The following is a 19495-nucleotide window of genomic DNA, read 5'->3' as shown; positions in this document are numbered from 1 at the left end:
AATTGATCTTTTTTTTTTTTTTTTTTTTTGCTGACTCCTAGTAAGAATGGCTTGCACACATTCTATCCGATTTATCAAAGAATCTTAAAGATCTTGATTTATCTCCTCAATTTTTCTTTGGCTTTGGATCTGCTGATTCCGATTATTGAAATTGAACAAAGCATTACATTGTTGATAAGTATGCCCCGACTACTTGCAATTCCTACACATTGGTACATAATTGTTATTGGATCTGAGATTAGAATATTTACTAGTATAATGACCAATTTGTCTACAACGTAAACAACAAAGTGATCTTCTTGCACCTCCATCAAGCATATTGGATGTCTCCCCCGCTATATACCTATTAGGCTTGTTCTATGTAGGGTTAGAAAATGATCTTGGTTGTCCCATTGGTACGGAGGGTATTTGATTTGATGATACTGGTGGAGCATATTGCTGATACCTCTACTACTCTTTATTGTAGTTTTGGGGGTTTGATGCAAACCCCTAATTAAAATTGGAACTTTGAAAGTTATTGAATGCTCAATTTTGTCGATTAGATCGATTTCCATTCTATCCAAACGTATTTTCTGTTTGAACTTGATTGACTTTCCACTGAGTTAGTGGCATCATATCTGATTAATGAATTGTTGTTGCCTTTGTCAATTCCAATAATTAGTTGTTAAGTGCTTTCTTTTGCAAAATATATATTGATCCATCATTTTTGAAGGGAAAGGACATTTTGTTATCAAATGACTATAGCCCTTACAATTACTGTATCATATATTGGTCCTAGTATTAGTAGGCTTGTGCCTCTTCTTCTTATCCTTGGCCATATTAACGGCCATTTCTTCCATTTTCTTTGTCAGGTTCAATAACAAGGTTTCATTGGAATTTTTTGGGGTTGGTATTAATGGTAACTCTACCATAGTTAATGCTTGTTGTTGATACAAAAAATATGGAGCATACTCTGTTGTCACATTCGGTGGTATAGCTTGCAATGGGGTGACATTAACTGGCTCTTGAATATTGGCACTAAAATTGGCCACTGTTTCTAACATCCGTAGATAACTATCCATTGATCCGTTCCAAATCAGATTTTGATAGCTACCTTGAACTGGAATCATCGTGGCACCCCCAGTTAAAAATTGATCATAATGGCATTCTTCCCAAACCTTGGCTCTATTAAGAGATGGAGTTATCATATTTAGTTGAACCTCTTTTACAAACATTTTTAGTTCAGGTAGGTGTAATCCGTTGATTAATATGGATAATACAAAAGCCTCTAGCATTTGGTGATTTAGCCACTTGTAGAATATATCTACTACACGACCATAATATGATTCCATTGCCTCTCCTAGACCCATTTTGTTAGTCATTAATCTTTCTCAAAGTTGATCCTTATAACTAATTAGACAAAAATGGATTTAAAAATGCATTCTTCAATGCTTCCCAATTAAAAAATTGATCCACTGGTTGACGGTTGTACCATTCAAATGCCGTGTCTTTCAAGGTTGTTGGCAACCATCGTAATCAAATATCTTCAATTCTTCCATTATTGGCTATATATGCTGTCAGAAATTGAGATCTATACCCAAAAAATTCCTAAAAATAGGTAATATAGCCATGCTTATTGTGCGATCACTCACGTCACCCATTTGTACTGCTATTGGAACCGTTGGACTACCTGTCGCCATTGAAGAGAACGATGTTCTACTTAATCTTTTGTTAAAACAACTGACACCTTTCCCAATTGATTGTTCTAAATTTTCAAGTTTTCTCAATTTGCTATTATTATCCTTTACTAAGTTGTTTAGTTGAATTGGAGGTAAAAATGATGGATTTTGAAATACACTAAATTGGCCCTTATTGACCAGTAATTTATGCCACTCTACGGAACTAGTTTTGATGGAATTGGAAGCTTTTGTTTCTTGGAAACATATCCAATGGAGTACCCAATTTTTTTGTGATTCCCCCACTTACAGTTAACGGCCTCAAGGAAAATACTAGTCTATTGACCAAATTTTTTGCGAGTGCTCTTGGTAATTTCTCTAATGGTATATACTTCTAAAATATTTGATGTCGATCAGCTTCTAAGTATACTCAGATATGCCGACAGACATGCAACCATGGTTTAATCTAACTTTATCGATCATTCCTTTTCAACTTTCGTTCTTACTTTTTACGCAACAAATTTTTTGCCTGCGATCTCTCTATTCTTTTTTTTGGACTGTCATATTCTCTTTACTGTTAAGTTCTCATTCTTAATAACCATACTCTTTCATTATATTCTACTAAATTTGCTTTCTATCTCCCATCTAACTAAACTGGCAGTTAATTTCTAACACTCAATGCTATTATCTATCTTTAGTAGTAGTGCCAAAATGTGATTATCATTTTACTTATTCTACAATTTCTTTCAAAATAAACCTACATAGGAGAATTCGAACACAGTGAAAGACTAAATACATGAATTTTACTTGTTTGGTCAGACAATTAACCGTATTCTAAACTACTAAAACACCAAGGAACACTACAATACTTTCTCTCAATAACAATACTCCTTCATCAACTGATAACAACAGTGTGCAATCCTACACTCTCAAAAGATCGCTCAAAACACATAATTTCCATCCATCACCAGAATTAACAGACTTCACTCCAACCAATCTAAATTCACATAATTTCTGTAATCACAGACTTCTTCTGTCAAAATATACATAGCTCTCAATAAACAACAATCATAATCTTCCAATAACTCTTCATATAATTCAATCACTCAGTGCTTCAATTACATAATCAATAACTCATAAATCAATCTTTGATTTATTCCATAGACTCACTTCTCAGTATTCAAAAACTATCTATTACTTTTCAACAACAAAGAAACAAAGAGACATAGAGGTAGTACCAAGCGTACCACGGCTCATGACTATTTTTAGTCTAGTACTCAGACTAACTTCTACAACTCTTATATACTTACTTCTTATTCCTAGATTCTAATCGTAATCCTGTAATTAACCGCTTTTAATAACTAAATTAACCATCCATCTTCTTGAATTGACTATTCTATAGACTATTAGTCTATTTTATCAATATCTTATAGAAACGAACTAATATCTATTCTACACATAAAAATGATTTTTGAATCATTATTAACAAAAATATTAATTAATTTATATTTTCTTATCTGAATATAGATTATTTTTGATTTTAAGTTTATTATTGTGGCATTTATATCAACAACTTCTAAAGTCATGGTGACTGATTTGTATAATTATTATAAATATTTTTAGAGGTTTGAATTAAGTTCTTATAAATTTTTAATATGATTGTGACTTTTTTGATATCTAAGATTTTGTCTTCAGTTAAAATACCTAGCTGTATTCTTTTAAATTATTTTTATATTTTTATTTTGAGGTTGTATAATCTTTCTTATTATTATAGAGGAAATTATTTTTGAGGTTTCACTTGATATTTTACTATTTTAAAATCCTATTCTTTTTGCAATTGAGTTATTGTAGCAAAAATAATTGAAATGCTTGTACACGTGTCGTTCAGCTCAAAAATTATTACATTGCATCTACTATCTTGGTCTTTTGCTTGATATGGAAATCATTGTGATTTATATATTAGATAATTTTAAAAATAATGTTAAGTAGATCCATAGTTCTAACAACCATTATTTGTGCATCACTATTAATTTGATTAAAATGTATTGCAATAGACTTCGTCTAAATATAATACCACTATTTTATTTAGTGGTCATTCTACAAGGTAGATTTTGGATTTTAAAGATCTTATCTGCAAGATAATGGATATTGATAGTTATAGATGTTACACATAAGCAATTGTTGTACCAACTTTGATGGTAATATGTTACAACTAATTATATCACTTGATTTTTTAAAATTTTGTACAGCCATATCAATTTTTTTACACAATAAAGTAACCTACATATAAATTAATCATTCTTGAAGTGAGATATATAAACCTTCTTCGAACCAATTATATAATACATTATCATCAATTGATGTTTTTAATTTATCTAATATTTTCTTGAATCAATCATAAAAGTCATCAACTCATTTTTTTGGATATTACCTAATTACCTTCAATGCTCATAATACATCTTAATTGCTTTTAAAAGTCCTAAATTTCTTTTTTATTTTTCTTTTCTAATTCTTTCCAAGACACAACAAGGTTTTGTTTTTTAAAGTCAAAGGCCCTATCAATTTTTATTCCTTTCATGATCATAACAAAAAGATTCTTAAATTCTATTGAATCAATAATTTGATTGATTCTATCAATATTTTTAAAACATTGCAAGTGCTAATTTGAGTTATCACTTGTTTAAAATATTTGAATCGGAACCACACATTGTAGCTTATTAAACAATATTTTTGTTTCTACCACAATTGGTATAATAATTGGTACCATTGCAAGTACTTGAGTTTGTATTGTAGTTAGTTCTACCTTAAATGATGGTATAGTGACTGATTTTTTTTAAATAAAAAAACAAAAAATAATGTTTTATGTTTGTAATCATAAAAAAAGTTCTTGAATCTTTCCATCCATTTTTATATTTTGGCATTCATTCCTAAAACTTGATATTTCACCTATTTCAAGAGATTTTTTTGCTGATTCTTCTTCTTTTAAATTTTCTTTTGATGTTTTTACAAGGTCAAGTAATAATTTGCATTTATTACCTTCTTTAGTGGAATTGTCTTCTTTTAAAGCCATGCTTTCTTGATATGAATGGTTTTTTGAGTTGTACTTCTAAACAAATAGCTATGTTTGTCATTCATTATATTTAGTATCTAGAATTAAATAACCATCTTCAACATGGTTGCTAAAATATTAACTTTGAATTATATTAGTTAGTGGCATGTTGTGGAACAATAATTCTAATATCAAGATGCATCTAAGATATAAATGCTTCCTTTATTATAATGCTTCTTTGTAACACAATTAAATTTATAAATATCCCAAATGCTCTTCTGCAATCCAACCATGTTTATGAGTGTCTCAAAGACAATAAATCAATGTTTTTTTTTTTTTTTTCATTCTTTCAAATACAAAAATTTTATATTGTTTTGTGTAACTAGAATATTTTAAAAAACATAACAAACAAGCTTACCATGTTTATTTACTATTGAACGTCTAATTTGTAAAGAAAAAGAAAGACAACCTTCTATTCTTTCTTTGATTTTTACAATTCCTAAGAAGTTTCTCAATCATTGCTTTTATCTTAAATTTACAATACTGCTAAAACTAATTTTTTTTTTATCCTATCTTCTTATTATATCATCATTTTTTCTTGTCACAACTTTTATTAAAGATTACCAATGTCATCGAAGGTGCTAACAATGACCTTTACAAAATGTTGTACAAGATTCTAGCTGCACAATCTTAATTGAAGCTAAATAATTTTTTTTAATACATTATTTTTATTTACAACCATATTCCTTAGTTTATAACTTTGTTGCTTCTTTAAACAATGTTAAAAAATATATTTAAGTTCTCTATAATAGATGTATAATCTTTCTTAATGATATTAAGTATTTTCTTGCTTAGTAAGAGGTTTAAAATATATTGCATCAATTTATATAAGTTTTGGTCTTGATAAATGATTTCTATAAAATTTAGAAATTATTGTCATGATTTGATTTATTTTTCTTTAATCAAATCTTTATTCTTAGTACCTTTTAAAGAATTAATTGTTACATGCAATGACTTGAGTAATTAAATATTTTAATAAGATTATCATAAGTATTATTAATAATAAATATTTAATATTATTTTTTAATCTATATCAAAAATAATTTAATAAAGATTTTTTTATTTCAATCTACATTATAAACAAGGCTTTGGAATTTGACAATGTAAATAGTATTTGATTGTAATCTCTTTTGTAAAGATAGAAGTTTTATTTTTGCTATTCTTTCTAAATGTGGTCATAAATACTTCTAGAAATGAATTTGGATCATATAGTAGTCATAAATTCTTTTCAATTAAAAGTATAAATCAAAAGAAAATACTCCCAAATATGTGTATATTCATAAATCCAACTTATGTAAGTTTATTAAAATATTAGAAATGATATAATCTTAAATAAAAGATGATTTGTTGTAGAATTCTTCAAATTTTTAATCTTATTCTATAAAACTTCTCTCACATACTAATCTTTATATCTTTCATACTTATAGTAGTATGGCCTTTTGAATTCACTTGTAAAATTGATATACTTCTCTCAACTGTACAACTTTTAATTATAAATATTGGATGTTATTAATAATTTTTTTTTGTAGACATAAAAAAAAATACTTTTATAATTGACATTGATAATATGTGAAATTTTTGTCCTAAGAATGTTAAAAAAATCATAAAAATTTGTAATACTTATAAATTTATTATCACTTCTATGAAGTATAATATACTTGATTTATTTTTCTTCTATTTTTATAATAGAAAATTTTAAAAAATCGACAAGTCATATTAGAAAAAAAATAATTTACAACATCTAATATCAAATCAAAATTTCTATAAAAAAATAGTTTTTTTTAGAAAAGAATTGATATAAAAAATAAAAAAATATTAATTTAAAAGTAGATAGTCTATAATTTTTTAAATACAATAATAAGAAGTGAAATAATTCACTCACTTCTAAAATAAAATAAGAATAATAGATTAGTACTTTTGTCAAACTATTAAGGATATGAATCATAAAAAAACTCTAAGAAGCAATATATTCTTGAGACATTCAAAAAGAAAAAATATACAAATCAAAAATAAATATTAGATAGAAGATAAAATAGCTATTGTCAAATATAAAGAAAGTAGAGATTCTTAAGCTTAGACAAGAATACAAAAAAGGTGGCAATAAGAATGAGAAAGACCATAATTTTGCATCCATATATCCTATCTAATTAAAAAACTACATAGCAACGTTTTATATGTCATCTAATACATATCAAACCTTTAGGATATGTGTGCAACTTACAAGACATGTTTCCAACATGTCTAAGATGCGACCAACTTATTGGCCAATATTCAGCCTATTAATTACCTATAAATACTTAAAAAGTCAAATCTACATTTATAAAATTTCTAAAAAACTTTCCTATAAGAAACTATCAAATTTATTTAATTCTACTTACTTCTATCTAAATCTTTTTATCCTTATTAATGTTGATGTATCTATAATACATCCTTGTAAATTTATTTTTGATCGCAAATACTTTAAGATCAAGTCAATAGATTTATTAACCATGTAAAAAAAAAAATACTACTTATACCATTAAAACAACTTCACTTGTAAAAAAAATATGTGTCAATTAGTTTTTAGACTTAAGTGGAACTATTAGTACAAAATCTACATTCATTCTTGTTAAAATAAAAATAAGATACTATATAGAAGAATTACCTTGGATAAGTTGTTAATGATCAAAGGATAGTAAAAGAGTGAAGGTAAGTTATTAATGTGGCAGCTAGGATTTTAAAAGTTAGCTAGGTTAAGAAGAATATAGAATTTAGTTGGATGAAACAAAGAATGATGGAGATGATTATAGATGAAGTTCAATTATAATAGATGTAAATTCCTTCTTTAAGTAAAGGAAGTGAGATGCATCTCATTCCACTTCTCTTATATACAATATTTCTAATTTCTACTTACTTGTATCATGCTTATTATATTTCTTCAATATGTTACGGGCCTACACACACTTTGTTGTGCCATTGAAGTAAGTTGATGTTATTCTCCAGTGGTTGTATTTGTGTGGAATAGATCTTATGATATTTATAAATATTAGAATTTGTAAGATCTAAACTTATGTTTTGGCATGAGAAGGTGCTAATTTTGACCTCATAGATCTCTAACATTGCTTTGTGGATTCTTAATTCTCAGGATTGTGAGTTTAAGATCTTATAGAAAGATCTTGATAGTATAAGTGTAAATTTCACTCTTCAACCTCAATTACAAGATGGCCTAAATTAAGAATTGGTAGTAATTGGTGATGTGAAGTGAAGTAAGTAATTGGCAAAAATCCAAAGAAGAACAACCACAATACAAGTAAAAGAAATGAAATCAAATAATTACAACATCCAAAACTAAGTCATAGTCTGTTCAATGGGTTTTTATCTAATAAAAAGTAAAAGTAAAAAATAAAAATATTTTTAAATAGATAATTTTTTATCTTGCTAATGACATAAAAATCATGTAATTCCAAATTATTATGAGTAAGTTATGATAGATTAAAGATAGAATGTAAATAATAGATAAGTTAAATCAATAATTTTTACATCAAGGATAACTGGCTTAAGAAATTAGGAGTTTGAGCCTCACTAAGGCTCACAAGTAGTATATGTGGGTTGTCTAAAGAGGCTTTGAGGCCTTAGTCTTATCTTCCTACCTACATCCAAGGTGCTACAACCTATTTGGAAATTTTGCACCTCTCTTCATACAAGGACTATACTAGTTGCTAGTCCTCCTATTTTCTACTAGTAAAACTACTTTTTTTGCATTTTTGACTTCATCATGGTATTCAAAAATATCCAAATAGGTTAGAAATTCTAGTATAGTCTTAAAATCTTGTTTCATTTCTTTATAATGGCTCTCAAGGTGATAAAACTCAATTTTACCAAAGTCTTAAAATTTTCTCTAAAAATTCCTAAAAAAATCTAAATAAATTCTAAATAAATTCTAAATAAATTCTAAAAGATCTTGTAATATTTCTATAATACTAATATCCATATAAGGCTATATTTTTCTATCTTTTTTATTTTTTATAGCAATAAAATCAATTTAAATCTACTAAAAATCTTATTTTCTACATAATTAACTAAAAAGACATGTAGTTCTTTTTCTTGCTTCTTCTAACTACTAACTAATCATTGATAGGGTTTTATAAGTAATAAATTTAGATAAGGAGTCAATGAAGATATTGGTCTCAATAATTAATTTTTAATATTCAACAATAAAAAAATACTATATAAACTAAGATAATTACCTCCAAGACTTAATTAGACTCCATTTTTATAACTTTTCTTCTAATAAGACTTTTTTAACTTATAAATAATTTTAAATTATAATAAATACTTAGATAGTCAAAAAGACTCTCTAATCTTAATATTTATATAATTAAATGACTTAAAATTATATTTTTAATTAATCCACCAATTAAAATCAATTTATGGGATTCATAAATAGAATCTTTTTTGTGTTAAGTTGTTTTACTTACCTTATATGTATTATGAAATAGTTAGTTTAAAAGATTGAAAGATCTTAATAGCGAGGTTTATTAGAGTGCATATACTTGTTAGAAGCTTCAAAACTTGAATTGAGAGTATTTTGAGTGAAAAAATACTCAATTATTTATAAGAGGACATTCCAAGATTTTACTTGTGTAAAATTGTTTTAGTGATTCTGAACACATAGAGACTCTTTTTCTTAATATTTTTTGATAGAGCTCTTCTCAAACATGGTTTCTAATGAAGATGAAGCTTTGAAAGTGATTGAAAAGTTTAAAAGAGACAATTTTTACTATTGGAAGGTCGAAATGGATTTCTTTTGCATCTATAGACTTTTGAGACATTGTAGATGAAAGTAAAGAGGCTCTAAGAATACAAATAGATAATAACGAAAAAAAAGACTTCAAAAGACCTAAAAAGAAGGCTTTTGGCATAATTGCTACTAATTTGAATGAAGTCAATTTTTCTCACATTATCTTTTACAAAGGACTAACAAAAGCATGAAAGACTTTTTGTAATATATATATATGAAAGTAAGAACTTATCCAATAACATTTTTATAAGAAAGAAATTCTTTACTTATCAAATAGAAGAAAATAAAGACCTCATGACTCATATCAATAAGGTAAAGGCTCTTGCAAACCAATTAGCAATTATCGAGAAGTCTTTAAAAGAGCGTGATATTGTCATGACTTTGCTCATGAGTTTTTTTGAGTCGTGCAACTACTTTATTGAGGCATTGCAGTCCATTAAGCTAAAAGAACTTACAATGGACTATGTGATGGTAAGACTTGCCTATAAAGAAACCAAGAAGAAAGAAAAAGAGCCTCAAAGTGAAGATTCGGCTCTCCTTTCAAGACAGCCCAAGAAAAGCTATTCTAATCAATATGGTAATATGAAAACTTAATTTATTTGTAAAAAATTAGTTTATTTTGCACAAAATTGCTATAAGGCAAAAAAAAGAGATAGAAAAAGTACCAACAATATAAATGAGAAATTTAGAAGAAAATATTTTGCATTCATGGCATGTGGAGGTATTTCGATGGCTTCCATATCTAAGTGGATTGTTGATTTGGGTGCTACGAAGCAAATGACTCTATACAAGTGTTTATTTGATACTAATAAAGAAATTTTAATAATAAATATTTTTATGGAAGACAATAGTATAATACAAGCTATTAGAATGGACTCTATTATAGTAGATATTTTTGTGAGAAGACAAATCAAGAAGATCACATTAAAGGGCATCTTACATGTACCAAAGATCAAGAAAAACCTCCTTTCAATGAGTAAATTAATTTCACATGGTTATATGGTATAATTTCATAAGAATGGATGCTTTATAAAGATATTAGGTAGAGATGATATTACTAAGGGCTTAAGAAATGGTAATTTCTAGTTTATCAAGTGTAAGAAAGTGAATAGAGTTAAAGTAGCTGTATTTGCTGAGTTTTTACATGATCAAGTCAAATTTGGCATTTAGCATCAATGCCTTAGTCATTTGAATGCCTAGAGTATAAAAGAACTTCAATCCATAGTAAGTGGCTTGGATCTTGGAGAATCATGCAACAATACCATATTTCTTGCTTATAAAAGTTATATCAAAGGCAAATAATATAAGACTTTATTTTCAAGAGGAGTTGTAATATGTATAAGAAAATTGTTGGAAATTATGCAATTAGATATTTGTAGACTAATGAAAATGCCATCAATTGAAGAAACAAGGTAATTTGTTGCATTCATTGATAATTTTTCAAAGAAGATAAGGATTTTTATTTTAAAATCCAAGAGTGGGTACTTTTTAAGATTTAAAGAATTTAAGGCACTAGTAGAAAAATAATGTGAATGCAAGATCAAGATATTGCATAGGGACATTGAAAGTGAGTACTTATCAATGTATTTTGATGATTTCTTAAAGATTCAAGGTATTATAAGATAAATCTTCACTCCTTATATTCTATAAGAAAATACGGTGGTTCAAAAAGTAAATCAAACTATTGTAGAGATGATAAGGAGTATGTTACATGTTCAACACCTTAGACATGAATTTTGGATAGAAGCTATGGTGAATGCAGTATATATAAGAAATATGTACCTTACAAGTGCATTCACATCAATGAACTCGAGAAGAAGCATGGAATGAAAAGAAACCTTGTATTTTATACATAAAGACTTTTAAATGCTTTGCTTATACAAAGGTATTAGATTGTATGAAGTTTAAAGTTGATACAAAAGATACAAAATGTGTATTTCTTAGATATTATGAAAGTACTAAGGCATATAAGCTAATATATTTGAATACCAAAAAAATCATCAAAAGTCATGATATTAGGTTTTTAGAGCATAAGAAAGCTTAAGAATACTTTGAGATGTATTCAAGTCGAAATAATGGTGTATTTGTAGACACATCCTCAATTCTAGTAAAGAAAGAAAAACAAGATGATGACAATGAAGATAGTGGAGGTATGAATGAAGGTGAAGAAGCAAAGAAGATGAAGAAGAAGGCCTCTACAATTCTTAGGACCAAAAATAAAGATATTGAAGATAAAAATGATGATGATGATGATGATGATGATGAAAAGCACCAGCCTTTAAGTAAGAAAAAACAAGCTTTAAGAAAGTAAAAGCTTGAAAGAGCATGTACAGTGTAATAAGGTGAATCTTCTTCAAATGAAACAAGATATCTTTTGAAAGAAAAAAGATCATGTGGTGAATGGTAGAAGAACCACATCTTTTCTCAAGTAAAGAACATGTCAATGTTATACTTCTTGTTGATTCATTGAATTTATGTGAGACAATGAAATCCACAAATACTATGAAATAGAAAAAGACTATGGAAGAAGAGTACAAATCACTCATAGATAATTAAACATGAGAATTGACTCAACTTTTACCTAATCAATCTTCAATTGATTGTAAGTGGATGTTAAAAATCAAAAATGATGCAATAGATAAAGTTATAAGATATAAGGCAAGATTAATTGCCAAAAGCTACTGATAAGTTATTTGTATTGATTTCAATAGGAAATTTGCTCCTATAGCAAAATTCACTACTATTAGAATCATTATGGCAATTGGAGCAGCAATTGACTTTGAAATGCATCAAATTAAACTGCAAATGGCTTTCTTAAATAGAAAGTTGAAAGAAGACATCTATATGGATCAACTTCAAGGATTTGTTGGAAAAGGCAAATAATACCTTATTTATAAGTTGAAAAAATCCTTGTATGCACTAAAATAATTATTAAGAACATAGTACCAACATATTGATACATTCTTTGTAAATGAAGGATTTATAAGAAGTAAGATTGATGATTCTTTGTATATAATGCAATCATATAAGTTCATATTGAATATCATCCTTTATATTGATGATTTAATCATATTGAGTAATACGATCAAGAAGATGAATTGATTGAAGGCAAAGTTAGAAAATGAATATGAAATGAGTGATTTGAAAAAGCTCTACTTTTATTTAGAAGTAGAATTTATAAGAAATTGTGGTAATAAGAGTACTATAATGAGCCAAAGTAAGTACATTGAAGATGTATTAAAATGATTCAACATAACAGAGTGTCAGCCCATTGAAACACCTTTGGAAGACAATTTGAAGTTGATCAAACTCACAAATGAAGAGTTAGATGAAGTTGAAGATGAAATGAAAGATGTTCCATACAAGGTAGTAGTAGACTCACTTAGATATATAATGGTTGGTACAATGATGGATCTTATATATGCAGTGAGTATTATGCACCAACACATATCAAAATCTAGACCAATCTATTAAATAACCATCAAGAGAATTATGAAGTACTTGAAAGGTAATTTGAACTTCAAATTATGTCTTAGAGGAAATAATATTGCATTGCATGGTTATTATGATGCGAATTGAGCTGGTGATGCAAAGAATAGAAGATCAAGAATAGAATATGTGTTTTTTGTTGAAATGGAAGTAATCTCATGGAATTCCAAGAAACAACCAACAGTTGCAAGGTCCACAATATAGGCGGAATATATGATAGCAAGTCATGGTATAATAGACGCAATTTGGTTAGAAGACATTAGACTTATGCAATTAGAAGTAATTCCAATGAAGTGTGATAATCAAGGATGTCTTACTTTTGCAAAGAATCCAAAGCATCACTTAAGAACCAAGCACATTAACATTCAACAGTACTACACAAGAGAGAAGATTAAAATGGGAGTGATTGACATGAAGTATTATGCAATAGAGGACATACTTACTGATTTTCTAACAAAAGCATTGGTGAAGGATGGACATCAAAAGTTCACAAAAGTATTAGCTTTAAAATCCTTTGACCAATAGCAAAGTGGGAGTGTTAAAGAAAGAATAAGATACTACATAGAAGACATTACCTTAGGTATGCAGCTAATAGTCAAAGGATAGTAAAAGAATGAAGGTAAGTTACTAATATGGCAGCTAGGATTTTAAGTATCGGCCAGGTTAAGAGGAATTTAGGATTGAATTAGATGAAGCAAAGAAAAATAAAGATGATCATAGATGAAGTTCAAGTACAATAGATGTAAATTTCTCCTGTAAATAAAAGATATTGGAAGTAAAATACATTTTATTTCACACTTCTTTTGTGTGCAACATTTTTCATTTCTACTTATTTCTATGTTGCTACTTATATTTCTTCAACAACTCTAAGTACAATAAGCTCTTTGATAGAAAAAAAATTATAATTTTTTTTTTTTTGTAAGATCCTTTAATTTTTCATGTATGTCTAAATTTAAGAAACATTTCTACTTATCTTAAGATAATTTTGAATGATCCATACAATTTTATTATCTACTTAATATAACATCTATGTTGGCACATGTCATTTCAATCAGTACATCTCAATTATAAAACAACCGAAAGTGGCCTTGATATTTTCATTTTGATTACATTTTATCTTAAATCGATCTCTTATCTACCATTTTTATTAAGTGCACAAGAGTCATTCTTAAAAAATTAGGGCAGATGCTATTATTTGATGCAGTTGTGTGATGCTCAAATGCACTCCAAATGCTTCTATTACTTCTAGTACCTAGTTTGTAATGAAGTGTGCAAGGTCACTACACCACCTTTGGAAGACCCTTCCCTGGCACTTATCAACAGAGGAAGCACATTGCAAAACCCTAATGTAGCCCTAAACCAGTCAAATGAGGACGAGATTCTGCAGTGAAAAACAGCCCCCTCAATCTTACATGAGTAATTTGAGTGTATGTCCATGCAGTGCTACTTCTTCTCCAACAGCCGCCTACCTGAAGTGTTTGTTTGCATTCATGATGCACTTCAGGTGCATGGACAACTCTCCATAATCATGGATTTTCTCACCCACTTCTGTAGTGATGGGTTTTCGTTACTCCCTACGATGAATTTCTGCAGCTATACCTCGAGAGAATTATGTTCTCGGCACTGTCAACATGAAGTTAGTGCATGGATGTTCCCTGACTCCGCCGTCATCGTATCGAAGCCATTGACGTGATAAGAAACTGTAGCTGAAAAATTTGCAGCAACCCAAAACACCACCCTATTTTGGCTGTTCAAAGTTGACCACAATCCGTTGCGGTATGGACTCTAACTGGGTCCATTAGAGTGAACGAGACCTGCATTGGGCTGAAGGGATAGATAGTATTGGACTTACAAGAAAACTTCAAAAATATGATTAGAACAACAGAAAAGAAAAAGAAAAAGAAAAAACACACACTTGGACGCTGGTAGCAATGGTAGGAAATATGTTCACTACGATATTCGAACTACAGCAGTGAAGCATCATGCACAGAAAAGACAAACGTCATTACCGCTTGGCCAAAGGGACTTAGTGAAACCCTATATAATGTCCTTTATATTTATGTACGTATTTATACATATATATTACGCAAATGATCACCCTTCTGACGCAAATCTATTGCCACAAAACCTGTTGAGGTACATCATCAAGCAGCCAGTCATATGGATTTCTTTGAGCTTCTCAGGTTAGGCAACACCACCCACCTACACAGAACCAGATATAGTGTCAAACCATCAAAATCCAAGGGTTCTATTGTTTAGTTTCAAAGCTGCATTTCTCTACACATAGTTGAGGACTAGTCCCAATTCTTTCGTGGGCATGTGTTCGATGACGTTGAGGAAGTTTCGAAGTTCAGAAGAGATGACTTCGCAAGGTCTGTATTAGATTAAAATCCGTGAAACTTACTCGAGGGTCGAGAATTTTCTTACTGGTCTTTGAACCCGAAACTCTGCTAAGAAAGAAATGAGAGTGACGTGAGGTGTACCTTTTGGGTTGGAGTACCCGACGACATTGGTCGATTGGCAGACTCAGAATCAGCTCTAGCACTCGTAGATGCCTTCATATCTGTCCCAGTTACCGAAGTGGCTGACGCGGGCGCACCTGAGAAAGAGGGCAAGGATTGAAAATCAACGAGAAATCTTATAATTCGAAGAAGAAAGGGCTTACATTTGCTGCTACTTCTCATCAAAAGTGCCGTTCGAATATCTACAGTGCAGAATAACATAGTTCCCAACATTTGGTTTCCAGATTGATGAATCAATATACAGTGAACAGAAACAACTGACATACATACAGAGAATGCGATGTGCGAGCAAGGATAAGAGGGTCTGTGCTAAAACCATGAGGTTTGTTGACTATCTTTGAACGAGAAGGGAATCTGATGAGCGGAATGCGCCTCACTACGGAGCTGATCGTCATTGAACAAGCGTCCACCGGCTCAGTAGTTGGTCCCTGGCGGATAACAGTCGACCTTGGAAATCTCCCGTCCAGCGATATTCGACGTGCACTTCGAAATTGAGTTCTCTGTTTCCGGTATATGAAATCGACAGCAGAGGGCAGTTTGATCCAAAGCGATAACACTTCCTGTCCTGCAGCTGCAACCACCCATCTTGTTCTATTGCGGTGTCACAATCTCTGAAGGATCTCAACCCCAAACTAAGATCATTCTCTGCGAACAAGTGGCCAGGAACTCTTCTCCAGTTACCACCCTTTTCTCTGGTCCATCGGACATGGAGATTAATGAACGATGTGGATGCTGCTGCTCAGGGAAGTGTGGTCCGGAGCTACGTTTGGATTAAACTCAGACCTAGGACCACTTTGTGAACTCAAATCTCGTCGAGGTTTCGACCCATTCCAGCCACTCATGTGCAAAGAGATGGATGCTAGTCCAAAATCACATGTCTATGTATGAAATAACTTAAGATCTTGACTCAGGTAGCGAGCAAACAATTTCATGATCACGTGCATATGTCGTACATCTGCGACAAGAGCTCTGTACAACCTCAGCCGTAACTCCGAAGATGACTTCGTAACGCAGCGAAAACTAGCTCAATTGCCAATTGTGAAGTAAACTAGTTTTTAATATCCGCATTTAGCGGAGTGGGTAGACAGTAGATGCTCAGGCATAAGTTCCACTCGAATGTGAAACTCTTTAGCTCAGGACACGTCTGCTCAGCTCATGTTATGAACTGTTTGAAAAACAAATTGATCGTTTTGATTAAATTTCTGCGTGTTTCAAATAGACGTTCATCAGATCATTGCTATGGGAATCCTCAGATCTGCACCTTTGTCATCTGTGACAAAAATGTTCTATGCACTGTAAACTAAAAATAAAAATAAAAAAAAAACGTTCTACGCCGCAAGTAAACGATTCACGTATTCAGGATCTCTCTGTGATCGTTCCTCAAATTTCTTGTACCATTGTTCGAAAATTCCACGAGGAACCACAAGGTGATTATCCTGAACATGGCAGAATGACTGCATGAAGTTGAACAAATTACGTCCCACATTTAGGGCCACTTGCTCAAGCTGCCTATGCCGACCTACATTCAGAGCTGGGAGAGTTGCCGCGTCCTCAATTGCCACCCCAATTTTGGCGGTAACAGGTCGAGAGGTTGAACCTATCAAATTCATCTGGCTCGAAGTTGTTGGCCATAATAATGAGAGCACGGTTGAAGGACAGGCCCTGGTCACACCACCTCGAAATTGAAAATTAGAGCCTGGAGATTGAACGTAGACTGCTACTGCTTTGTCGGCTGGGATGGACGCTTCGTGGAAGAGATAGATGCACATCTCAGTCACTTGATCATACGCTTCACCTATTCCCAAAAAAGCAGTAAGATCAAGATAAGGATATTTACCAAATAATATCGACTATCATGAGTTGAAAAGTACGGGAAAACTGGACAAAACTGATTACATTCCCACAAATGTCCAAATTATAGAAGAGGAAGAGCTACTTCATGATCCGCCTAGACACGTTGCAGCGCTACTAGAAATTGATGAAGAAAAAGCATTTTCAACATAAATAGATGGAAGTGACAAATAGCCTAGCATTTTCTTGAAGATCTAAGAACTCCAATTTGCGTATATGCTGACGCATTCCTCGACGTGGCTTAGTCGCCACTTTTCAACCGTAAATAGCTCGCAAGACCATGTCTGACGAATTTTTCCTTATTTCAAGATCTTCCGTTAACACCAGGAGTCGCTGTTATTCAAATGTAAATAACAGTCAAACTTCACAGGTTTAACATTAATGACAAACAACACCAAACTCACCAACAAAAATATCCATGTTCAGAAGCCATTTCTGAGTGTCAACTTGGGTGAAGTTGGAGGCGTCTAAGGGATAACTTCGGTTCGGAAAGAGAACCCCAAAGATATTTGTTGGGATGATTGCCTGCCCCACAAAACTTGAGACAATCTCCAATTGACCAGGTCTTTCAGCATCACTAGCAGGTGTATGCATGATCGCCCGCTTCTTCCTCCTAACTGCCTCATCAACTTCATCTCCGACTACTGAAGATTCAGATGGAGAACGTCGTCGATGACCGTGGGTCAGCGATGACCCAGCTTCTGCAATGCAAGAAAATGCAAAACGTAAGGTCCCTGTCGAAGACATTCATAGAATCAAACACAACTCATGAGCGACAGGAAGCCCACACATACCAAGGCCAGAGTCAAACACAGCGTTTATCAAAGAGAATGTCAGAGAAACACCCCAGAAATGGCAACTGATTGACTGACCTGACGCTCTTTTCACAAGAATTTGAACTGGTTGTCTGTTCGCCATGAAGTGCCAAGTTTACAAATTTTCTAGCAAAGTCAACCTAATTGCTGGGCAGAACTTGTGGAAATGTGGATAGGCCAGTTCGTACAAATTTAGGTCAAGTAATTTCGGCAAGTATTGCTAGTAAGCTCCGAGTTAAAGGATCCTCTCCCGTCTCCGCGACATGTCTTCGACGGCGAAATTTTCCTAATAAATAATGAGAACACAGCAATCGAGCCACTCTCCGTCTCTTCACTAGTCAAGATGCGCTCCAACCGAATTTGTCCATTTCTAAATCGAGCCCGTGAAGTGAAGACTTCGAGCTGCATCCCGATCTTCTAATTTGTGCAAACGGTTACTCTCCATCAAACCTCGTTGCACCATCAGGATAACGATTTCCTCCTCCTGAACAAAATCCAGAAACTAAACTCGACCAACGGGGTTCGTGTTCCTTCAGATAATATAAACGGGGCCCTACTCCCAAACACCGAATATCCAAAACAAAAAAACGATACTTCCTCGCAGCTCGACCAATTTACGACACCTCCCAACCACAAACTTCCGGCAGAAGGATAGAGTTAAGAAATTCCAGACCATAAATATGCTTCAGAACAAACCCCGATCGAAAAAGATTAGCTCCAACCTCCCGACCCTAGGAAAAAGAATTGCAGAAACACATAGAAACCAGAATCAACGCTATTCATCTCCCCACGAACTCTTAAGCAGCAAAATCCAACCTCTTCCCAGAGACGAGTGGTCACGATATACATCACCGCACGCTCACATCCCCCCCTCCAGAAATTCAACAGTCCTACTCTGCATGACTACCACCTACGCTCGCCTTGGAAGCTCATACGCAACCAGCTGTCGAGCAGCAATTACCACTGAGGAATGCTTTTCTAGCCACTAAATGTCGAAGAGACAAAAGATGACACGGAAGCGGGAAGCTTCGACACGCACTGGGGCACAATCTCAACGCCACCACCAAACCACCGCCACAAAACAGGTACTGAACAGACGCAATCTCAAAACTTAAACACTCCCCTCAAGTCCAACAGACACCAATTCTCCCGAGCCGGAATCTTAGTGCGCGACAGAATCGGCACACGTTTCGCCACAATGATAATTGTGAGCAACAAAAATATCTGCGCTGTGTAATGTTTGCCTCGGCGAAGCAGCGACGGCGATGGAGCTG

At 31.9% G+C, this 19495-nt stretch overlaps 2 protein-coding genes across 2 annotated transcripts; both read right to left on the bottom strand.

The window, feature by feature from the left end:
- Positions 1-15038: 15038 nt before the first annotated feature.
- Positions 15039-16263, bottom strand: LOC141045195 (uncharacterized). The gene is made up of 4 exons (XM_090248619.1): positions 16209-16263; positions 15872-16126; positions 15517-15632; positions 15039-15235 (listed from the first exon to the last, which is right to left on the bottom strand). Exons 1-4 carry the CDS (start codon positions 16261-16263, stop codon positions 15218-15220), a joined length of 444 nt encoding a protein of 147 aa, XP_090104745.1. The 3' UTR covers positions 15039-15217.
- A 460-nt stretch (positions 16264-16723) lies between these two features.
- Positions 16724-19296, bottom strand: LOC112279287 (protein OPI10 homolog). Its single transcript, XM_024513568.3, has 3 exons — positions 18279-19296; positions 17811-18107; positions 16724-17350 (listed from the first exon to the last, which is right to left on the bottom strand). Exons 1-3 carry the CDS (start codon positions 18322-18324, stop codon positions 16884-16886), a joined length of 810 nt encoding a protein of 269 aa, XP_024369336.1. The 5' UTR covers positions 18325-19296; the 3' UTR covers positions 16724-16883.
- Between the last annotated feature and the right edge of the window lie 199 nt (positions 19297-19495).

The sequence above is a fragment of the Physcomitrium patens genome, chromosome 3 (assembly GCF_059467195.1).
Source record: "Physcomitrium patens ecotype Gransden chromosome 3, ASM5946719v1, whole genome shotgun sequence".
Taxonomy (NCBI): domain Eukaryota; kingdom Viridiplantae; phylum Streptophyta; class Bryopsida; order Funariales; family Funariaceae; genus Physcomitrium; species Physcomitrium patens.
Note: the sequence above shows the minus strand (reverse complement) of the source record. Positions and strands in the feature narration are given on the sequence as shown.